Raw genomic sequence first — 25,766 nt, forward strand, 5'->3', positions numbered from 1 at the left:
TATATTTTTTAAAAAGATTCATGGAGTAATTAACAGCTGAGACACAAATACATAGAGGCATAAATAATAAATTGTGTGAAACATTATAAGTGTTAACACAGTCTAAGTTTCCAGAATCATCCAGAAATATTCCAGAGTTTTTCACATAGACTTTATTATAAATGGGTTGTGATTCATCATCTAAGCAAAGCTGAACCTGTGGTTTCATGAAAATTGATGACCTACATCGAAGTCTGTAAGAGTATATCTATTGAGGAAAGAGACTAGGGAAAAGAAACTGTTTAAAATGCATAAAAATATTAGTCCTGACTATAAATATTGCAGCAAATTTATGAACAAATTCACAGATGGCAAAGGCACCAGCTATAGGGAATAAGATTTCCAAACATCTTATTCCCAACCCAGCCATTCACCACTTGAGGTAAAACAGATTATAAAATTAACTGTCAATAGTAGCACAAGAGCTATTCCCTGCGCTGGTGTGTGCCACACAGCACTTAGATATAATACTACTTATCTCATTGTGTCAGGAGTAAAATGCATTTCAGAACTGTCCATGTCACACCTCACTGGATTGAATAATAATAATTATAAATGTGACTCTAAAGAACTTTCTTTTTTGTTTGGCTTGGCAAAGTAACTTACCTCGTCAGAGCCATCTGCACAGTCAAAATCTCCATCACACCAGAACCTTGAAGAAACGCAGTCCCCATTGGCACAGAGAAAATCTTTCAGTGTGCAGGTCTGTGGCTCTGGGGACACACACACAAAAAAATAGCACAGCTTTATTCTATTATATGCAACTGCATTCTAAATTTATATGACATATAGTATGAGGTAGCATTAAGAAAAAAGAGGTTAGCCAAGCAGAACCAATCAATTGTTTAGAAAAAATTGTTTCATGAAGCATCTTTGGGACATAATATAATGATTTTTCACATTTATTTTACAGTTATGAATAGAAAGTGGTATTTCAGAAAAAAAAGTATAAGAAGTATAAGAAAAAAAGACAATAGACAGCCCACTGTTTAGTAAAAATGTAACATCAAAGTAAAATAAAAGACACAGAAATCTATATATTACATAATAACAAATCTTTTTCAGCTGTTGGAATTCTGTCATTTTATGTATTTAGTTTAAGTAAGTAAGATGTTTTATGACCGTACTCATGGGGCTATTTACTACTTGAGTAGTAAGTCCAGTCTTTGACTCTTGACTTCTATTTTGCATTCTAATGACTTCCGAATTCGTCAATTTTGTCTCCAGAAAATCTCGAGTTCATTAAAAAAAGAAGGGCACATGGCGATATTATTGGACATGACTGGGTGGGTAAGAGTGGAAGGGACAGAAGGAGGCTCTTTTTAAAAACTGCCTCTTTGTTTATGCAATGTTTTGTTGATGTTCTGTATCATTTACCTGCCATTTTAGATAATTTGCCGTTATTGATTTAATTGTGATTCACCATCTTCCACACAGGATATAAGCCAAAGAATATGACTTGCTACTTGGCTTACCTCTGATATGGAGTATGTTTCCTCTAAACAATGAAATAGGATTTTAGGAATTTTTCCCTGTGGGTAATTGATATGACTGCTAGAGATCATCTCTTGTTTAGTTCTTGTTCTCTAAATAGAAGTGATATCTGGCATGAGGGAAGACCCCTTTTTGTTTTCTCTACACATTAGCTGTATTTATAGCCGCCTTACACACAATGATACTCTTACTCAAGTGAAGTAGGTATAACAGACATTTAATTTAAGGAGTATCCACATGAAGCCCAATTATCTGCATAAAGATTGTGGCTCTTTCAGTCTGCATTTGAATATTGTTCTAAACAATCACTCAGTTTCTAGCTGTCAGGTAACGGCATCAATGTTTGGTATCATAAGGGCTCTTATATTTCCACAGAAAAATCCCTCCTGAGACCAGTGTAATATAGAAAGTGTAATATGTATCAGCATTTTGTTCTGCTTTGGGACTTACCTTCATCTACAGTGTGACTTTCAGTCTATGAATAAGACAAAATGCTATTCAGTGCGATGAGAAAAAGCCACTTAACAGGAGGACCTCCCTCATTTCTCAACATTCCTTTGTTTAGTGAGCATGACAACTACAGTTTCTCCTTTTGTCTTTGCATTGTATGTACATACACCACATTTTAATCTCAAAAACAACAGTATAAATACTGAGGCAGTACTTAACAATAATAATTCCTACCAACTAGTGATTGCTTATTTGTTGTGAAGCACTAAGTGAAGTTAATGCTAAGCACAGGAATTAACTCAACAATTAATCATAACAACTGTATGAGGTATAGAACCCTTTTGTAAATGAGTAAACTGAGAGGATAAAGAACTTTCTCCCAATCACCCTGCAGACAGAAGAGCTAGTATTGAACTTGAACCTATGCAATCTGATATTAGGGCCTGTACTATTTATTAGTAGGCCATATCATTGCCCCCCATACTACTGAGGAAATAAGGTGTTCACATATTACAGAGATTAACAATAAAGCCCTGAGAGCAAGTTACTTGTTAAAGGTACATGGCTAGCAATGTCTAGTTCATTTAAAAATAAAAATTAAAAAAAAAAATTCTCTTATCATTCCTCCATACTGAAGCCATTTCACCCTCCTGTTTGCAGACATGCAGTTTTCTTCTTAGGGAAAACAAATTATAGTGAAATTAATAAATTAATTAATAAAGAAGTGCTTAATCTATTTAATAGTGGTAAATAACAATCAAAATGATTTTCATTAAAGAATTAGAGAGTATTTTTTAAACACATTGTATTTAAATGTTTACAAGTAACAGCAGTAGAAATACCAAATTTCATGGAGTTGGAAGTATCTGGATGGGATTTTTTTCCTTTAATATTTTAACTTGACTTTATCTTAAACATAAGTGTGTTCATCATATGCCAAACAACAATGACTTCACAAACTTTGACACATTTTGCTATAGTAAGGGTTGAAGGTTGTTGATCTAGGATGATAACAAGTTATGTTATAAAGTATTTCAAAGCATTTGACCAATAATTCCACAGGACGGTTGTTCTATAGAGACTTTGTTAACATCATTAATTACTCTATTCAGACGAACTGAGTGATTTGTTGGAAAAAGTTTTTTCAGTGCATATGAAATTCTGTAAGTTTGTAGCATGCTTTTAAAGCATGCTGGTATTTCTTAAGAATGCCAGCAAAACCACTTCTGAATAATAATCATGAATTATTTATGCATAAGTGTCATCAAGGAATAGGATAGCTATAGCTAGTCTGTTTTTAACTCTCATCTATATGCCTCAGAATCTTTTGCCACTGGATGTCTCAAAAGGAAACTCTCTCTTGAGGAAAAGGTAATTTAGTTATGAAAGAAGGTACTGAGGGATTATATTCTCTTATTGTTTCTTACCTTTGATCTTTTTTGGATAAAGGATAAGACCTATTTTAGATCTTGGAATGATAGTGAGCATTTTTCTTGTTAAAAACAAAATTAACAAAATGATTTTATCTGGAAGATAACCCATTTGGAAAGAAAACTTGAGTGTGAAAATTTCCCCAGTATTTCCAAAATGTGTTTCTCACATTAACTTTCTCTGATATTACCTATGTCCCCAGATCTAAAGTAGATAGGGAACCTCATGCATGAATAATTGACCAGGTTTCCATAAATCTTATCTAAACATGCCAAATTAACAAAAAGAAGCCTTTTCAGGACATCTTTTGGAAGGTCGTTCTGGATTCTATAGTAAGAATAAAAAATAGGGACATTGTATGGAAAAGTCACTTCCCTCAATACTAAAGGAGGCAAAAACATACAGGCTCAGAACTGAAAAAAGCTTTGGAAGCCATCTTGCACAAAATTGAAGAAACTAAGTTTAGAAAATAAAAGTGACTTTCAAAACCACAGAGTTAGTGGCAGAGCAGAAAGGCTTCCAGACTTCAATTTCTCTGCTGAGTATATTATCATAAACCCTTGGTGATAAGTTCAAAAGTTATATGAATGTGGGTGTAAGCATCTGAGGAGAATTTTTAGAATACAATTAGTATAACTGACATGCTATACAAATAATCTTCTGATATAAATTCAGTGTGAAAGTACTAGAAATTCAAATAAGGCAGACACAGCTTGTCTCTCTACAAAAACCTTAATCTGGTTGATCAAGTTATTTGGTGCTTTTAAATCTATTGGATTGTTAGTTACTTCTTAATAATGCAAAGATGTAAAATAATTTATTTTGCACATCAATTACTTAGAGGGCATACATGCCATATATATTGTATTTGTTGCTGATAAAGATAGTATAGATGATAGATTCGTCAGATATTTCCAAACCTTTGATACAGATGACAAAATAACTTCAATAATAAAAAAAAAAAAATTCTTGTTTTTAAGAGCCTAAATCATTGTTGGAGTACAGTGTCCCTGCTGAACACTTAACAAGGGAAATCATCAGCAGATGATAAAAAAAAAAATGACAATGGACTAATTATCCCATATAAATATAAAAAAGTAGAAAGCATAATGGATTTAAAACATCATTGTAGTTCATTGCTCCACTATGATTCAGATTCTTCCCATATCTATGCCTGGAGTATTTCCAACACAATTTAAAGAATAAACTCATTATATCAGATTCATAAACAAGTAAGTCCAAAAGTGATTTTAACAATACATTGCTAATATTATAAATGTGTCAGGCCCTGTGCTGGACCCTGAGAAATAGCCCTGCTCCATACACTATTTCCAGATATTTAAATAGGAACTAAGATACATGCAAAAAAGAAATGAGTGGTATAATGGAATGCAGGGGAGTGGTTGGTTGACAGAATATGGTCAAATTTTTTAAAAAGATGCTGTTGTTGTTTTTAACCCTAAGGCTAATTTATTGTCTCTGCTATACTTCTCTACTTAATATTTTCCAACAATAACCACCAAAAGTGAACCAAAATGCACACAATTGACTAATGATATTTAGAAAATGTGTAACAGTACACTGTTATCTTTTTTGGCATACTGTTATCATCTATATACATATTAAAATTAAATTTATATATGTGATGTGTTATATAGAGAGTTCTGATCACAATATGTAAATAGTAATTTATATGTATATATAATAATAATTTATTATAATTATATACATGAAATTATAATAGTTTCAAAAGATAATGAGAAATTGAACATATCTTGATAGCATTTTTTATGGGAACAGTATCTTTTCTAAAGCTGACTTCCATATAACCAACTTCTGGGTGTTTTATATAGCTATTATGTATTATTTTCTCTTTCTTCATTGACCGAGCTTCTGTCCATGTAGAACTCCTAGTATTTTTGATGTTTGAACATTATCATTTCTTTGGGTCTATTCATATGTTATCTTCAAACACCACTCAGTTATTGAGATCCCTCAGTGCTTCCTCTTACACACTCTTACATGCTTACCATGTAACCAGTTCTCTGATACTGGTCCTGTGCATGCCCTCTATCCCACCATGTCACAACTATAACATGCTTCCTTTTTGTTCACGGTCATTAGTCCCCTGCAAATTCATCAATGTTGCTGTCTTACGCCACATGATCAGAATACATGGGAACTAATACTGAGTCACACATAATTGGGTATTTTATACTGCAATGCTTGGTATTGTAGCCACTCTCTTGCTTTTTCTTAAGGGTTCTATGGCTACAGTGATTTATCACTAATTTTTTCCAGTGATGAGTGAGAGGTGTGTTCCTTCTTGTGTTCTTGCCTAAAAAAAAACTTTTAGGAGTTGCCCGAAAAACCATTCTCAACCACCTAGGAAACCCCAGCAGACTCAGAAACAGGTTATCTCCACCTTTCATTCTTCTTCCCCTTCTTCTCCAATTTAGCAGTAACCTAACTTCTAACACAGCTTCATCCACCCCTTGAACAAAGTATTTTCAAAGATGTAAGTTTCCAGCGTGAACTTCTCACTTCCCTTCTCCTGTTCTCAACATCCTTCAATCTTAAGGCACTTCTTCTCAGGTGCCTTATTGACAAGTAACACTCAAGGCATCTAAAATTAAGCTAAATAGTTTTCTGTATATTTAAGCACTGAAACAGAAGTGAATTAAACAGAAAGTGTGTATATAATTGCTTCATTTTTATATTTGATCTTCTATTCCTGCCGCTCTTATCTCATTAGGTTTTTATTTTAATCACTGGATAGAATCTGAAAACCTGCTTTAAAAAAGAATCTGGAACACCCTAATGTGTATCTTTGAGATATACATGTATATCTATATATCTATATATCTATATCTCTCTATATAAATACATATATGTATACATACATATACATATATGTATTTTTTAAAGATTTTATTTATTTGAGAGAGAGAGACAGCGAGAGAAGGAACACAAGCAGGGGGAGTGGGAGGGGGAGAAGCAGGCCTCCCACTGAGCAGGGAGCCTGATGCAGGGTTCAATCCCAGGACCCTAGGATCATGACTTGAGCTGAAGGCAGATGCTTAAGGACTGAGCCACCCAAGCATCCCTCTTTGCAATATCTTTTACCTTTTTAAAGAATAAGATCAGTTGAGATATCTATATGTGAAGGAGTAATAAAAGGTCCCCAAATCAGAGTATTCTATAATCTTAATGATCCAGCGATTTCATACTTAATGTACCTGATGATCAAACACCAGTCAGATTAAGTTTCAAAAGTTATTTTTAAAAAATTTGATAATTTGCAAACTGAATATCAAAGTGGTTTATTAAGGCTGTGACTCTACTAATTATACGCTTTCATAGAAAATGTTCCTATGTTTTAACATAACAATATCTATTTCATCTCCTGTGTCTTGGGAAATGAATACTCTTAGTCCAATGTGTAAGAGTAGACACTATAGTTATCATCGATTGAATCCTTTCTGGAAGTAAGCAGAATATAAATATTTAACAAATGGAATTTGATTATTATCTTATTTTAAAACATGACTATATTGCTTTCTTTGTTTAAACAGCACTGTGAGAAAGTGCTGGTAGGAAATATATTCAGAAATTAATGCTAGAATATAAAGATGCTGTCACAATTTTACATACTGCCATACTTTTTAGAAAATAAAATTGTTGGACAATTATTGTCTTTTAAATTTATTACATAAAAATGCAGGAGGCAGATGATGATAATAGTGTTATTCTATTTTCAGAGAAAAGCATCCTGAATACATATGGTGTTCACCACTCCAGAGAGAATAAATGATATTTTGCTGAAAGATGCTCATGGGTAAATTTGTAGTGTAAAAGGATTTGAGACTGAAATGAAATGAATACCATCCTCTAAAGAATGATATGTTTTGTTCTGTCTCCACATCATTCAGCCCTTTGTATGAACTTGCATCAAGGGCTCACTTCATTGCATGCTAATGGGTTGCATTAAACCTCATGATACTTTCATACCAATTCTGATAACTATAAGAAAATAACTCCCAGTATGTGCATTTCAATAATTCTACCATTTGAGATTCAGGTCAATTTAGTCTGGATATTCCTGCCCAAATGTGAATATATGTATAAAAATGTGAGCTGCAGGACAGATAGGTTCAAATTCATACCTTAACTGAACTAAAAATTGCTATCCTGCTTATTGAATATGCTGTCAAGCTCACCGTGTTCTCAAGCGAGAGTTACTTACTACAGTTTTCTTCGTCTGAATTATCACTGCAGTCATTTTGGCTATCACACCGCCAGTGATCTGGAATACAGTTGTTGTTTCTACACTGGAATTCATGAGGCCCACAAGTCTTTTTATCTGTAAGAGAAAGAGCCAGAGTTTGTGTTGCTGACTTCCATGAAGACTTCCCTCTTAATACCCTCACCGCCATGCCAATTCCAGGGTATCTGACATTTCCTCAGACCTTAATTCAGGTACTAACTGAGAAGCATCTTTAAAAAAAGCCGAAGGCAAGTGCTAAATAAAATTCATAGTAATGTCTTGTTTTATGTTGTTTTCTAGTCTTGCTTTCATCACTAGCTAATGACAAAGCAACTGATTGGCCCACCCATATAAAGTCAATATAAATCAATAAAAAAAATCAAAACTATTAAGAACTAACATTCTCTTTAGCACTCCCTCCCTAAAGAAATGGTTATTAGTCAGAACCTGAGATTGTCATTTTACCTTTCTCTCTACCTATCAACTGATCTAAACTCAGAGAGTATAATAAAATCTAATGTGTACAGACCTTGAAAAATAATAAAGTGCCATCTCACTTGAACTCCTTAATAATCCCACTGGTGCAACGATGGTATTAATTGCCTTTCACTTTACAGATGATGAAAGACAGACTTAGAGGTTAGAAGCTTGATGAATCTTTACTATCATTAAGTGGCATAGTCAACATATATATTTGTGTGATTTTAGTCTTGCTTTAGTAGTCTTTACAACATAATCTGTGTCCATAATGGAGCCAGAATCAGAATGCATACAATAAGAATTTATTTAAAGTTAGATTACTCATTCTTAAATTTCTGTAAGAGTAATAGCTAACTGTATATTGTCTAAAGCACTGCATCTTAAACTTCAATGTACATATACATAAATTACTTGGGAATTTTGCTAAAATGAAGACAGTGATTGAGTAGATCTGGATTTCTAAGAAGCTCTCCAGTGATGACATTCTCCTTAGGTCTATGAAATATACTGAGTAGCAAGGGCCTGAAACATAAAGATGGGATAAATTCAATAATATAATGATAATAAAATTATAAATGTCAAAGTATAATTTAGGACACATTCTCCTTTCACATACTTAGATCGACTCCATATTCTCACCGGTATTAGAGATCTACAGTGAGTTTAACAACTCAGACTAGTAAAATAAACTAATTAAAGGAGAAGATAAGCTATTTGTTACTAGTTGGTACTCTTTAAAATGTGTCTTATAAAATTCAAACTCAAATAAGATTATGAAAGCAAAAGTGATTTAGATATAATTAGAAAATTAAATAATGAACATCTATTGAGGATCCAACCCACCTCTTGGCAAGCATTTTCATAAACATGATCATATTCAAGTCTCATAACATCCCTCAGAAGTATTGTTATATGCATTTAGATGAATGAGAAAATAACTCTCAAAGAGTTTAAGTAATTTCTCCAATATTACAAAAGGTATTAAATGGCAATGGAGAAGCTTATATCCAGATCTTACTCCAAAAAATTTTAACATTTCTGTGGAAATTCTCGAGACAGAATTCAAATTTTTCAAACTTGTCAAATGTCTACAGATAGATAGATATCTTCATATATGTCCATATATAAAAAGCCTGTCTGTCCCTCCCTTCTTCTCTCCCTTTCTTCACTGCAGCCTACCTGCCTGCTAATGATTACTCAGATCCCAACTTCTGTCACACAGTGCTGTGTTTGGTGATATATCCTTTTTGCCTATGTTATACCTAAATTTAGATTTAAAAATTGGCTTAAAATTTGTAGATGTTCTAACATAGCACTAGGCACATTTCACGCAATCAAGAATTGTGTTAGGATGATGGGAAACTTAAATAATGACCATTGAAAATATGGGGTTTGGGAATTGGTACTGAATTTTGTAGATGGTCGTTATATTTTGGCATTTAAAACAAAATTCTCTGAGACCACTAACACGGCTTTATTTATTCTTCTTTCTGTGTTACTTGCATTACTTTTAAGTATTATTTTAAAATTTTAGAATATAAGAAAGTCAGAAAGATCAGACCTGAGCATACAAATAGACTATAGGACCTAGTATTACAACATTAGCTCCAAGCAATTTCCCATGGATACAAAGTGTTGAAACAAGAAGTATTTTTTATTTTTTCTTCTGCATCCTATTTGTACTTTTTTTCCCACTACGTTAAATATTTGTATCATATTTTGTGTTTGAAAGAGATCTGCATTTATTTCTTAACAAAAACAAGTCACAGTTCATTGCAAAGATTGGGGCATGCAAAAACAGTTACATTGAAAGATTAATTGCCTTATGCAAGGTTATTCAAATTTTATGTTTCCAAATTATTTAACTTTTTGATCCATGACATTGTTTACACAAATTACAAATGCAAGCTATACAATCCGTATAGCCTTGTTCTGTATTTAAAGTCTCCCTTGAGGAGATTAATGCAAATATAAATGTAAGTGTATTTTTAATAGAGAAATGTATGATCAAGTTAAAACAGCAGTTCTCAAATTGGCTACACATGAAAATCACCTAGTAAACTTAAAAATCCCTTTTCCCAGTCAATATTCCAAATCAATAAAGTCAGACTCTCTAGGGTGTAACCTAGACATCGGTATTTTTATGAAAACTATATGACTGATTCCAATGAACAGCCAAGATTGAAAATCACTGGCCAAAAAAACTGATTGAAGAACAGAACATATATAATTCCACATTATATAATACTCTACAGTAATTAATAAAAAATGTTCACAATATGAAGTTTTCTATTAATTCAAATTATTATATAGCTTTGGAACAATGTGTTATTTTGGAGGGTATTATAAATATTATAAATATAGAGAAAACAAGTAAGTATCTGAAAACTTGTATTTTTTTTTTAATTTAAAATAGTTTCACATGAAATACAGATACTACTTAAAATTTGATCCTCCCAGGGGGGCTACCGAAATGTAGAACTGTATATGGTGTATACTGTGATACTACTGGCACTTATATAAGGGTGACTTCTGAAAAAAAAAAAAAAAAAAATCTGGTGTCTGCGATGTTTTTTGAGCCAGAACTGAGGAAGTGGGTTGGGATACAGGAGTGGAAGAGAAATTTAAGTTTCTCATTGTGCCAAAAGAAATCCAAAGGAATGTACAAACTACAGAAAGCAATAAGTAAATTTGGTAAGGCTACAGGATACAAGGACTCAATATATTTAATTATATTTCTCTATATTAGGAATAACCAGAAATGAAAATAAAAAAGAAAACTTTTACAATAAAATAACAAATACCTAGGAATAAAACTAGTGAAAGTTGTGTAATATCTTCATACTGAAAACTGTAAAACACTGAGAAACTGTAAAACACTGAGAAAAATTGAACAATGCTTAAGAAAATGAAAAAATATATCATGCCCATAAATTAGAATACTTGAAATTTTAAAAATTTTCAAATTAATATAAAGAATTAATTCAATCTCTATCAAAATTCTAACTTGTTATTTTTAAAGAAATAGATTATCCTAAAATTATACTGACTTGTAAAGGATTTAGAATAATAAACCAATACTGAAAAAGAGGAAAAAGTCGGAGAATTTATAATATCTGATTTCAAGAGTTTCCATAAAGCTATAGTAATTGAGAAAATGTAGTAGTAAGCAAAATGAAACCAGAAATATAAGCAAAAATGTGGTCATTTTCAACAAGGACTCAAGTCAATTTAATGGAAAAAAAAACAGTCCTTTTTAGTGAATATTGATGAAAAAAGTGGCTAGCCATAAGAAAAACACAAATCTCAACCCATCATACTCCATACAAAAAAATTAATCTGAGGTGATCATAAACATAATGAACATGGAAATATATTTTCATAATCTTAGAGTAAGCAAATATTTCTTGGGCAGAACACAAAAAGAATTAATAATACACAGAAAGTTGGTACATTTGACTTCAGAAAATTAAAAAGTTTTATTCTTTAAAAGATACCATTAAGAAAATGAATAGGCAAGCAACATATTAAAAAAAAAATATTTGCATACAATATATCTGGGAAATTACTTTGGTCCAGAATATATAGAAATTCTCATATCTTATACATTAACAGACAAAAGACTTGAAAAGATACTTCACCAAATAAAAGATATTTGAATGCCAAATATAGGTTCTCAAAATCATCAATCATGAATGTGGTGCAAATTCAAACCAGAAGATACCACTAAATACTTAGTGAAATTGCTCAAATCAAAAAGGCCACACTAAATTTTCATGAGATTACAAAGGACTTGAAACTCTCTCTTCTGGTTCTTAAAAGGTAAACATATAATTACCCTATAACCCAGCAATTTTACATCTAAGTGTTCATGAAAAATGAAAACAAACATTCACAAAATAAATTTGTACAAGAAGAATAAATTTGTAACAGCAGCCTTATTTATAGTAATCAGCATCTAAGATATTCCAAGTGAAAATATATTCATGCAACTGAAAACTACTCAGATATAAAAAAAAATAATGAATATAACTTAGAAATGAGATATAACTTAGAAATGTTTTTAAAACTTCATGCAAATGAAAAATTCACAGGCAAAATTGTAAATACTAAATGCATTTATGTATATGACATCCAAATACAAGCAAAAGTAATCTGTGGTGTTGGAGAGGAATTGGGTTCCAAAGGGGAATGTTAGGGGAATTGACTAAAAGGGGCATGAGGGAACTTTCTAGGGGGATGGAAGTGTTCTGGATCTTATTTTGGTGTTTGTTGAATGCTGTATAAAATTGCCAAACTTAAAGCGAACATTTTAGATCTGAGCATATAATTTTAATTATATATTTTTTTATATTTTTATTCTTTTTTCTTTATTCTCCCCTGAGCAAAATTTATTGAGGACTTCCTGTGTGTCAGGCACTGCTGGATAATTATATTTTAATTAAAGATTACTTCACTATTAGATCGCAAGGCATTTGGAAAATCCAAACATTTATACTATGGTAAAGAATTATTGGGGCACCTGGGTGGCTCAGTGGGTTAAGCCGCTGCCTTCGGCTCAGGTCATGATCTCAGGGTCCTGGGATCGAGTCCCACATCGGGCTCTCTGCTTAGCAGGGAGCCTGCTTCCCTCTCTCTCTCTCTGCCAGCCTCTCTACCTACCTGTGATCTCTCTCTGTCAAATAAAAAAATAAAATAAAATCTTTAAAAAAAAAAAAAAAAGAATTATTCATTTGGTCCCTCAATGCTCAGGTATATCCAAAACTGAAGGGTAGTCTGAAAGAACATTCTGTTAAAAAAACTATTTAAAGTCTCAAAATTTAAATATTCCACACTAAGTGTAAACAACAGCATGTATGTTTCACATCCAAATGTCTCCAGAGATTTTTTTATTTGGCATTTGAAGCTACCATGTTTTCATTCTGTCCTAGACATTTGTAGTATCAGTCTGTAATTATCTGTCTTCATTTTTGGGATGATGATTTCAGTAGTAATAAGAGCATTGGATTTCCTAAGACATAAAATGCACTTTGTTTGTACCTGGAATCACTCTGACCCAAAAGTAGTTAGCTTTGCCTCACCACTCTGAGATTGTGACCTGAGATGAAATCAAGAGTTGGACCCTTAATTGACTGTTCTACCCAGGTGCCCCTGTATATTAAATGCTCTAAAAAAATAATATTTTAGTGGTTCAATAGATATCTAACCAAATTGAAATTATACACTGTTTCACTAGTAAGACTTTACTATTGCTTTAGAAAATAAAATGTCACTTGTAAATTTACCATGTGTTTTATTCAACAGAGAAATCACAACTAGTCAGAGAGGAAGGCAGAGAGAGAGAGGAGGAAGCAGACTCTATGCAGAGCAGAGAGCCCGATGCGGGGTTCGATCCCAGGACCCTGGGATCATGAGCCGAAGGCAGAGGCCCTAACCCACTGAGCCACCCAGGTGCCCCCCCCCTTTTTTTTAATCCTTAATTCTGATCTCACAGTCTAAATTCTCCTCAATGTCTCTGTTACCATATATGGAAATAAATACCTATATAAGTTGCTTCCCAAATGTTCTAAAGCTCCTTGATGTTTTGAGTTCCTCAACAACGATGATACAAGGGGTCATGTTTTTTTCCTTATTTTCTTTAGCTGATAGGATCACTGGCACCTACTTTTTGGTAATATGAATATAGTAGATATATCTATATAGATATATACCATTATTATTGGTTGGGTCTTTTAGTCTTTTTTGAAATTACTGTTCCATATTATAGCTGGCGAAGCTGTTACACATGGGTCACTACCTCTTCTGTCACAGGAGAGGACCATACGACCCTTGGTGGCCTCTTATTCTAGACCACAATTAGTTTACAAGTGTCACATTATTCATGTTTTTAAAAAAAGAAAAGAAAGAAAGAAAAAAGATTTAATAGCTTAAACCTGATACATTTTTCTTCTTTAATGTTAAATACACAGAAGAAGGCAGTGCAAGGATTGTATGGTGGCTAGACAATATCCTGAGGAACACTGATTTTTATCAATCTGCTCTACCATCTTAACTAATGACCTCCATTGTCCTCAGTCACTCATGGCCCAAGATGATAACAAGTGCTTGCATCATCTCCTAGCAGGTCTGAAAAAGAGCAAAAAATAAAAAAATAAAAAAATAAAGGAGGGGGGAAAAAAGCAAAAGAAGAGGGGTTCTTGGGTGGCTCAATAAAGTCAAGTATCAGACTCTTGATTTCAACTTTGGTCATGATCTCAGGCTCATGAGATCAAGCCCCACATTAGGCTCTGCACTGAGCGTGGAACCTGCTTAAGATTGTTTCTCTCCCTCCTCTTCTACCTGCCCCATGCACTTCACCACCCTACCGGCACGTGCTCTCTCTCTCTAAGCAAACAAACAAAAATACAAAAAAAAGAAGCCCTTCTACTTGGAGGAAAACAAAAAACAAAAAACAAAAACCTAAAACAGACTTCCTAGAAGTTTGATATAACACCTCTGCTTACATTTCAATGGTCTGAATTTGGTCACATAAAAAAATGTTGCTATAAGGGGAGATGAAGATGTGATGACTTAGTCTGAATAGGAACGTGTCGACTTAAGACTTACAGTCCTGTCGCTCAGTGTGGAATAAAAACTGGGTATAGGGACAGGCATTTTAGGAGTCTCTGTTAAATACTGAACAAGGCCAAATAAAGCCATTGGAGGTGATTTCAATGATTACTGGAAGAGACTGTTTCTTGAGATTACAAGTAGTTTAGCAACAAGTTGCCATCGGTCATTTAAAAATCCACATAGGGCGCCTGGGTGGCTCAGTGGGTTAAGCCGCTGCCTTCGGCTCAGGTCATGATCTCAGAGTCCTGGGATCGAGTCCCACATCGGGCTCCCTGCTCAGCAGAGAGCCTGATTCCCTCTCTCTCTCTTTGCCTGCCTCTCCATCTACTTGTGATTTCTCTCTGTCAAATAAATAAATAAAATCTTTAAAAAATAAATAAATAAAAATAAAAATAAAAATCCACATAGAAAGTACCATTCTTAGAAGACACCAACAAAGTAACAAACAGCTTAGAAATGGAAAAAAAATGATAGGGCTCTTATGATTCTATGTAAATACCTGTATTCAAATTGTTCCTGAAGTCAACTCCATCCACTCCTTGGAACTGAGGCAGAAAATTTATTTTGCCACTAGTTTGCATTGGGTTTCTGTCATTTACAGACAAGAGTCCTGACTAATGCAAGCATTATATTATTTTATTGATTAAAAAAATGAGGGACTTCTCATATTAATATTCTTACCTATATGTGCTGATTTACATAATTCCTAGGCTATTTCATTGGTTTATAATTACCTGGGAAATGTAATCACTTTCCACAAGAAGCCTCAGAATTAGTCTCTATTTAAAAGTAATTTGCAAATCCAGGCTTCCATGAAGATGGGAGACAGTACAAACACCCCCCCCCTTTTTTACTTCTTCGCTATGTGGCATATGCTGTTACAGCCTCTTGTGATATTGATTATCTGGAAAGCTGCAGGTTGCCTTGTATTGTAAAGTGTTTGGTGGATCTGAAAATTAAATTCATGTTACTTCCCATCAATCAGGGTAATATTCCTCAATGAACACTTACATGCACAGCCTGTTCTTTTAGGGGAAGTGGAAAGAATCTGTGGATGCACCAATAGTTGAGAATAACAATGCCAGATGTGGCTTGTCCCAGAGGGATCCTACTACTTCTGCTTCACTTTTGCATTTTTACTTATTTTTTACTTTTACATTATTCTTCTAGGTAGAGAAGAGAAAGGCTTATAAAGTAAAACAAACTACCAATGACATATTTTCTTTATAAAGAGGTGAATCTGTAAGAAGCCTGCTCTCTGGAAGCTCCAATAATGACATTTTATAAATTGCATGTCAATGCAATGTAATTTTCACTGGAAATTTTTTGAATTCATATTATACAGTTTTAGAAAGTGTCATATTAAATCCTGTAATACTATCTATTGCACTTGACAAGAATTTGTGTGTGTGTGTGTGTGTGTGTGTGTTTTCTTATTTAGAAAGTTGTATTGTAACTCTATGGTTGTAAATTGTGGAGAGGGCAAAAGTAGTTACTATTTCCTCTTTGCTAACACACTGTATATCATCTGCCAAAACCATTCTATTCCATTTATCATTCTCTTTTCAACAGCCTGTTGTCTTGACAGTTTGTATGGTAATATTGTACAAACAAATTTGCATTTGTGAACCTCAGATGAAGAGGGACCCAAATCTCTGTAAACGAAGAGGTTGGTAGGGCACCACTCTTCAGAATCATTCTAGAGTTCCCATTAGAGAATATGGAATATGTGTGAAGGAGGAATTTCAACTAAGAGAGTTTGAAAATGCTATATTAAGGAGTGACCTTGAAGACTAACAGAGAAAATGATTGAGACACTGCATTTTCTGGGAGAAAGAGCATTCCAAGAAAAACCATGACCTTGGAGGAATAACCAGGCCTGGAGTGTCCAAGGAACAGCAGGGAGATAAGATAGGTGAAGTAGAGAGAGAGGGTCAAGAGTGGTAAGAGAGGTCAGGAAGATAATCCATTGTCGAGGAAGGGCACTCACACCAGAGAACACTTTGTGTGGACCTTCTCTTGCTATTTCTCCTCTTTGAAAGAGCATATAAATTTGAACTCTTTCTTTTTTTTTTCCTGACAAATGAATTTCACATAATTTTTTAGATTTATGTCAAAATAAAGATGAAAATTTGAAAGATTGTTAGATGACTGCAGCAATCTATTAATCCAGATTTTGGAACTGCCATGATGAAATCTTTGGCCTGTACATATTCTGGATAATTACTCTAATTACCTTTTTCTCAGCTTTGGTTTTTATTCTTATGTACAAAGCTAGCAGGATGGCATATACTGATAAAGTATACAATAGGTAGTAACAAGCCAAACTCTACTTTGAAAGAATATTGAGAATCTTAAAATAAAATGTGTCTAATAAGTTATATTGATTACAGATCAATAATTAGATTTCTTGACTAGATTTATTGATGTATTGTTGTGGAAGTAACAAATAGGTCTATCATTGCAACTAGAATTATATTTTATTTTTTAAAACATGGGTATTTGTTATTTCATTATAATCAATACAGTAAAATTTGTATAACTGAAGTGATTCATAAGTAAATATTATGGCCATCTTTTAAAACTGGTTTTGGTACTTTTAGATCCCAGGTTAGATTTTTATAGGTTGGAGACACTAATAACAGCTTATATTTATTGACAGTTTGTTCTTTCTTAGGTTTAAGGCTCAGCCTCACTCATGGAGTCCTCCTAGCAACTCAGCAAGGAAAGTACATTGAATAGCTGAGGATATTAAACCTAAGGTTACAGTAAATTACTTGTCTCAAAACCCACAGCTCTTAAAATCTGGAACCAGGACTTGGTTCTAAAAACTATTCTGCAACAGGGACACAAATAACTCCCCAAAACAAAGGTCCTCCTTGCTTCTTTCTTTTGCTATTTTATACCAAGATCTCAGTTCTATGGACACTAAGAGCTGACTAAAATTGTATATATGTCAAAAGTTGTGAGTTCAGGAAGAATATAGCTGTCTTCACCATATAACCCTCAAGCTGTAGTAGATCTACAAGAGAGGGGGAAAACTATATTTACATAGTGCTTATAAATTTACACTCAGAGATAAATATGGACAGTAGTACAAAGCCTTCAGTGACAAGATTTATTATTCCTGAACTACGTATAATTGTTGTTGTTATTTCTCATAATCTGGCATACTTTAAACTTTGAGGGAAACAAGCTAGCTCATTAAAAAACAACCAAACAAACAAACAAAAAAAACCAGTCTCTCTCTCAATATAGAACATGCCCCTTACTTGACTTAGAGTTCAGCTAGGTGCTACATATCAATAAATGATCACCTTAGCCTTTATCTTATCATTTCCTCATTGGCTGCCTGGTCAGCAAGGTATTGATTTTTTTTTAAGATTCTGCTTACAGTACATGATGGTTTGCTTGGCTTTACTCCCAAACATCTTTAAAAACCTTAGTAGTGCACTTCCCTGCTAGATGTCTTTATTCACCTTCCAATAAGCCTGCTTTGCCTCCTATAATAATACTGCATCTGCTGTAGAATGATATTTATCAGAGAGACAGCAGGCTATGAAAGAAATTTTAAAAACCAATGCTTGAGCTGAATTTAATATGAGAATTCAAATAAAGGTGCCAATAAAATTCACATTTTAATACAGCCATTAAATGCATGCAGAAAGTAAAGTATCTCAATGGATAATATAAATCATCATTAAATTTGCATTAATTTAGCTCAGTTAAATATTCCTTCAAGTTCTAAATGTCTCACTATAAACAAGGAAGAAACAGAATTGTCCTTCACATTATAGTCTTTTGGGTATAAGAAAGAAAATAATTGGCACTTCAAAACATATATGACATATAGGATGTATTATCAAATTAATAAAAATTTTACTCATAGTGAAAGTTGGTGACAGGTGTTGTTACAAGACTAAGTTGACTCTTCTGAATGGGAACAGCTACTACTAAAAAAGGCAGCAAAGAACCCACAGAACAGGTGCCTAGTCAACCTTACAAGAGCCATATTTTCCAATTCACTCACTGGTGTGCCACTTCCACAAATTTGCTATTTTCTAATATCACCTCTGCTGTGGTTTTATCTAGTATTTTTCTTTAAACTGTTTAACTGTATAAAATTTAGCTTCATTATGAGCCAAAAGATTCTTGATATCATGATCTGATATGCTGGCTTATATATTTTAATTACATATTTAAAATACATAATTATTCTGTGCAGTATGTAAATATTTTCTTGTTTACATATACTTGCTATACATCAGGAATGATTACTTCATGGCAGTTTCTCCCCAAATATTTTCAAATATAAAATATACATATATGCGCACACTCATAAACAGACACATGAATTAGAGAAATCCTAATGATAGTATCCGTGATTTTAGTTAATTATTCTATTCATAATACTTAAGGCACTACTGTGAAGTCAGAGTCCTTAAAATAATAGTTAGATGTTCTCGTTCCAAACTTAAAACTTTTCTTCCAGAACACTGACATATTTCTCTTACATAAGAAATTTTAGAAATCAAAAATAAGCCAAGGAGAACTCAAAGATGGATGCTTAGCAATGAGTGAATATATTTCACAAAGTTCACAAAGAATATTGAACATAAGACTTAGAATTTGACCTAGATTTCCTTAAGAAAAAATCAGGAAGAAAGAAAAGGGCCCAGGAAAAAACAGAAAATCAAATGTTATAGAGAAAAATAGATACACAACAAAAGAAATCACATCAGATATGACATCTCAGTATAACATTGTGGGAATTCTATATCTTTGATGGCAACTTGGAGAGATTATTCTGATGTCATGCCAACAAATCTATCCTTGACACAACTATATTAAACTTTTTATTAAGAAATTACATAAAGATATAATATGTACTCTTTACAAACTTGCAGAATGGCACAAATCTGGGAGAAATATGTCATGATGTAATTTTGAGGTAAATATTCTCATTTTCTGGGGTGGGCGGTAGAGAATAGACTTTAATAAATATAAAAGGAAATAACAAAGTGTATGATATACAAGAGATTAAATACACCAGCTTTTTCCCCTCCAAAGAGAACAGTAATATTTCTAAGACTTGAGAGAAAATTGTTCTGGGAGTTGGTGTTCTTGCTGTTGTTTAAGATTTTATTTATTTATTTATTTGAGAGAGAGATAGCAAGCAAGTGCAGGAGCTGTGAGCTGTGAGGAGGGAAGAGGGACAGAGAGAGGGCAGAAAGGAGGCTCCCTGTTGAGCAGGAAGTGAGCAGGGAGTCTGATGCAGAAGGGAAGCTGGGCTCCATGGGGCTTCATGGAAGTGGGGGTGCTTGAAGAGGGGCTTGAGGGGGGGCCCAGTCCCAGGAGCCAAGGCCCTGGGATCACGATAACCTAAGCAGAAGGCAGACGCTTAACTGACTGAGCCACCCAGGTGCGCTTGGGTTTTTTTTCTAAAATAATTATCCCAATATCATCTTCACAGGGATGCAGTATTATATAAAATGAAATAACTTTATATATGATATATTATTTCTCTCAAACAAATGAATGACTAATGGCAAAGGTCAAGAAAACTTTAATACTATTTCTCAAATTTGTTGACCATGATTAGACAATACATATCAAGGTTCTGGTTTTGGGAAAGAATTTGAAGTGTATTAATAATTCTAATTGCATATTAAGAGTAAATTAAGGTGATATAAACATTCAACTGGACAATGGCTGTCAGAAAAGTCATTAAAATTGTCACCAAAATACGAGAGATGACAAAATGCATAATCACCATAATTCTGTGCTTCCTCCCCACAATATTGCTAAATAATTGGATAAATAATACTGGATAAATACCTTTTGGTATATAGATTACATACAGGAATCTCAAATAATGGTAAAAGAGATTCCAAATTTACTCATTTAGGTAACATGTCTGAGGTAAGAAAACAAAATACCTGGACTTCACATCACATTCACGAGTTGATCTTATTGTAATTTGGCAGGGAAAGGATGGAAATAAAGCAGGAATAAACTGGAAAAAAAAGCTAAGAGAAAAGATGGAAAATGGAGTGATGGGAGGAAGGATTCGAAGGGTGATGAAGGAAGGAGTAGTTATAAACTGAAATTAAATTTCCTGAGAAAAGTAAAGAAAAATTTATCTTACTCTGTTCAGATTGAAGGATCCTCAAAATGTTGATAAAGAAAATTGAGATTTGTAGGTCTATGAATTAATGAAATTTATGAATCACTATGTAAATACATTCTGTACTATATAGTAAAATCTGTTGGGGTGAAAATGAATACATAGAAAACAGGTTTTCTTCTTCCCAATGTGAGCTAACAGATTGGCTAAATTAGCAACAGTGAACCAAATTGTCTTCCACCAGATATCTGAGTAAACTTCCCTTCTTGTATCTTAATGAAACTTATTTTGTATCATAAAGAAATCAATTTTCTACAAGATTTCTGTATCTATAAGACAAAATATTTCATTGCATTCATTATTTTAGTTGAAACTACTAATTTGAAACAAGCTCAATTAATAGTAAATGGAAATTTTTGTGAATTATGTACACATTCTTGTTATTATATAATTTTTCTCCTTTTAGTCATTGAAACTAACTTGGACAAAAACTCATCATTATGAAAAAAGTAACAATTTAGATTGCAAATTTTGTAATCAAAATTATGCTTCATTATTATTATATAGACTATATTCAGATTCTTGCCATTTGCAGATGATTCAAGTTCCTATCTGGGAAAGAAGTCTTATAAATAAGATTATCCAAGGCACTAAACTTCAGGTATAGAAACAGCCTCAGAAGTCTAGCATGACTTGTCTACATCACAGTGCTAAAGACAAAACAATGAGTAGGCACATGTTTTCTGTATTGGAATGATGTGGAGATACAATGTTCCCTGGGGCCAGAAACACTAGAATTTAAATCAGTGCTTACCAACTTATTAGCTTGGGCATTGACCTTACCATTCTGACTCTGTTTCCTCATCTGTTAAATGGGAATAATAAAACCATAATAATAATATCAATGCCACCTAATATAAAGGTTTCTCTGAGGATTGGAAGAAAGTGAGTGACACATCTTAGGGCCTCAGCTAAAATTAATTATTTCATCTCTTTCTGTTATCCCAGCTTCTGGCTTCTGAAAAAGGAATGAATCTTGTAATTTAATTCAAGACTTTATGTTCCTAATTCAAATGGTGAAAAAACAAACCTGAATATAGGTAAAGAACCTGGAGGCATAATAAAAATGCATTTAGGAAAGCTTCTCAGGCATCAGAATCTCACAAATCTGTTGCTGGTTTTTGGTCACTCTTGATTAATTTGATAACAAAACCTCATCTTCCCTTTGCTCACATCTTTAGTCAAGACCTGTCTTCAGTACAGCCCTTCCTCCCAGTCACTGAGGTCTGATGACAAAATGAAAGGAGAACAATATCATTAGGTTCTTCCACAAGATTCCATCCTGTCTTCTCCAGGAATTATCAGCACTGGAAATACTTACAAAATCCATCAAAGAAAATATAACTGTTAAAGTTTCTCAAGGGTTTCTTCCCTTTACAAGTCTAATTGCACTGGTTATAGGTAACTTCTGGGTCAGTTCACAATGTTTTAGACTTAAAATAGTTTTATACAGACCTCTCATTGGCTACTCTCAAATGAGCTATTGCTCATCCAAGAAAACAAAAAAAAGATACACATATGCAAATGAACAAGATATATTGTGGAAAATTTGTATCTAAATGCAAGTAAATATAGCCAAATCTAATCTAAATATATTAGATGAAAACCATATTCCTCTCTCTGTTTTTAAGTTAGAGTGAGTGCTCTATTGACTCAGTGTCAGAGAACAGGTTTGTTTTTAGGAGGAGAAATTTCACTTACAGAGCACCTATCAGATATAAAATAACTCATCCTGGGAAAATAATTTTTCTTAATCCTTTTAATAACCTTATAATAGATATTGTTCATTTTACATCCAAGAAAACTGATACTTACAGAGGTTTATACACTTAATGTCACATGATCAGTAATCCCTGAGGCTAAATTCTTTGCTGTTCTTTACATTCTATAATGCTATTAGTGTGGTATCTGAATAATTATTCAAAAGAGTATTCTGATTATTTCTCATCATTTTCAGTTTTATAAATTTAATTAAGTAAATGATTTTAAAAAGCTTTTATGAAGCATGCTTATGATATAGAACGATGGCAGAATAAAGTCTGAAAATATGTTATCTTACATTTTATTTTATTTTATTTTTAAAGATTTTATTTATTTGACAGATAGAGATCACAAGTAGGCAGAGAGGCAGGCAGAGAGAGAGAGGAGGAAGCAGGCTCTCTGCTGAGCAGAGAGCCTGATGCGGGACTCGATCCCAGGACCCTGAGATCATGACCTGAGCCGAAGGCAGCGGCTTAACCCACTGAGCCACCCAGGCGCCCCTGTTATCTTACATTTTAATAAGAATACAAAAATTTAACAGAAATGTAGGAACCATGAGGTTTTTAAATATATACTATATACTGGGAAATACTGTAATAAGAATGGGTTTTTAAAAAGCCATATAGCACTTGCTGTGTTGAGCACTGGGTTTAGATGTAAGTGATGAATCACTAAATTCTACTCCTGAAACCAATATTACACTATATGTTAGCTAATTAGAATTTAAATAAAAAATGTGAAAAAAACACAAAAATTAAAAAGTAATAAATAATGATAGGTTATATTGGCAGAAAGCAAAATAATGATATATTGGTTGCATCATTTTAGCTTTGAAGAAAGATAAACGTAATGTACTTATACACACAAACACAAGCATACATTCTATCATATTGGACCTAAAATATTGGATTGACATCCCCAAGGTTATATTTGGAGGCTTAAGGAGAAACTAAAGCCATCTTAATCCTTTATCTTCAGTCTTAAATTTCTTATATACTCCAGATGTATTAACGTTGGCTTTCCTTTCTCTAGTCAATATTTAAGAATTTTTGTTTTTGTTTGTTTTGTTTTGTTTTGTTTAGAGAAAAATACCTCAATGGACAGATCTGAACTGAGGTTTTCAATAGGAAATCTGTCACTGTGAACCTCTGTTGTCGCCTGCTAAAATGTAACACTTACCTGAGAAGGCATTAGTTCAACAAGTTTACCTCTCCCTAGCTGACATGTGACTAGAGAGGCAAAGGTACTAATTTTTACTCTAAAGTAAAAGCACCTAAATAAGAAGGCACTTGCTTTTTTAAAATAAAATCACATGTACCATTAGAAATGTTTTTAAAGGAAAAATGACATTTCTTAAAACTATTTGTATTCACTTGACAGATATTCACATACCAGAGACCACGCTAGTTATAGTGTCATTTGCAGAAATATTTGTTCCACGTTAAGCAAAATATCATCTCCACCTCAGCAGGAGATCTTGGCGCATAATTAAGTTGATCTTTTGCAAAGAGTTTGCAATGCTGTCCTCTGTTTATTGATAAAAAGAGAATCCCATTTCTAATGGGATTTAAGTCGAGTGAGTTTTTTAATACCTTAAAAAGACAGCTCATATTTTTCCCTAAGTACTCTCTAATGTCCATCTTTCATTATTAACTATAGAAACCATCGTTACTTCTGTACTCATTTGGAATATTTTTTGCTTTATCCCTAAAGACAGTTAAATCATACTGATTCAGTTTCAGCTTCCTCTTTTATTTCCACAAATAAATTCCTGGCCCAAAATTTAAAAAAAAATAATAGTATTAATATCCTTATTGTTTGTATCTTGTCAGTTTAAATAACTGACATTTTCAAAAGTCAACTGCAGGGGCGCCTGGTTGGCTCAGTGGGTTAAACTTCTGCCTTCGGGTCAGGTCATGATCTCAGGGTCCTGGGATTGAGCCCCACATTCGGCTCTCTTCTCAGTAGGGAGCCTGCTTCCCCCTCTTTCTCTGCCTTTCTCTCTGCCTGCTTGTGATCTCTCTCTCTCTCTCTGTCAAATAAATAAATAAATAACCTCAACTGCATATACCAGTGGCATTAAAATGTGCCCTGGGTAAGGCAATGCTTATGTGGAATGGGGATGGGCTCTCACCAACAAAGAGAAGGCGGATACTTCCATGTTTCACTTACCACAGGTTCTCTGCCTTCTTTCCTAAAGCCTGGCCTGGTTCCTGAACAGAACCTGAGATCCTACATACAGCCACATCCCCCAGATTCGAGCCCACCCACTTATAACTCTCTTGTCTCTCATCACACTCTTCCTGAATCTTTAAAGGACTGTGGCAACAACTGCACTGAGACAATAAATTACTAGAGCAGGCCTTGGTATAGTTACAGTAATTGCAAATTCAGGTTTGGCTGCTGGCCCCTCACCACAGATACTGATTCATTGGCCCTGAATAACCTATGGACTCCTATGTGACACATCTGCACCAGGCCTGAATTTGTCTCCTTTTGTGGAGAGAATCACCACTCTTACTTTCTTCATGTAGATAATTCTCTAGATTTTGAAATAGCTCATTCCAACCTGTCCTTGCATGTGGGACAAATGATTATAAAATACTGGCATGCTTTGCAACTCAGCATTATCTCATATCACTGCTATGCTGAGAGACATTTCTGGGCACTAAATATGGGGCAAAAGGGTATAGAAAGACCATCCTCAAATATAATGGGAAAGGAGAAAGTCCTCAAGTCATTGATGTTGTAGTTCCACTTACAAGTTTTATAACTTAGCCTGACTATAGTATAGGGTCATGGTTGGCACATGCTTCGAAAAGTTATCACCCCAGGGAATCTACACTGAGTGCTCCAGTCAGCTCCTCATCTACACTTTCCCTTTTAAATAGTTCCAAAAGTATCTTTAAAAAATCCCCAGCCACATGTATTCCTCCAGTGAGGCCTGTAAAGCAAGAGCTTACAACACCTGTTCTCTAAGTACCTAAACCTGATGAAAAAAATGTGTACCCCATACAGACCAAAAAGACAACATACTATTAAAGT

General features: G+C 33.7%; 1 protein-coding gene across 1 annotated transcript in view; it reads right to left on the minus strand.

Moving 5' to 3' along the window:
- Nucleotides 1-25,766, minus strand: part of LRP1B (LDL receptor related protein 1B) — a 1,620,129-nt gene that overhangs the window by 147,251 nt on the left and 1,447,112 nt on the right. Inside the window, exons 67-68 of the mRNA XM_045066491.1 lie at nucleotides 7,661-7,777; nucleotides 646-752 (exon numbers count right to left, since the gene is read on the minus strand). Coding sequence (XP_044922426.1) covers nucleotides 646-752; nucleotides 7,661-7,777 — 224 coding nt within the window. The remainder of the gene's footprint in view (nucleotides 1-645; nucleotides 753-7,660; nucleotides 7,778-25,766) is intronic.

Source organism: Mustela putorius, unplaced genomic scaffold (assembly GCF_011764305.1).
Source record: "Mustela putorius furo isolate JIRA1106 unplaced genomic scaffold, ASM1176430v1.1 tig00003867_pilon_pilon_pilon, whole genome shotgun sequence".
Classification (NCBI taxonomy): Eukaryota; Metazoa; Chordata; class Mammalia; order Carnivora; family Mustelidae; genus Mustela; species Mustela putorius.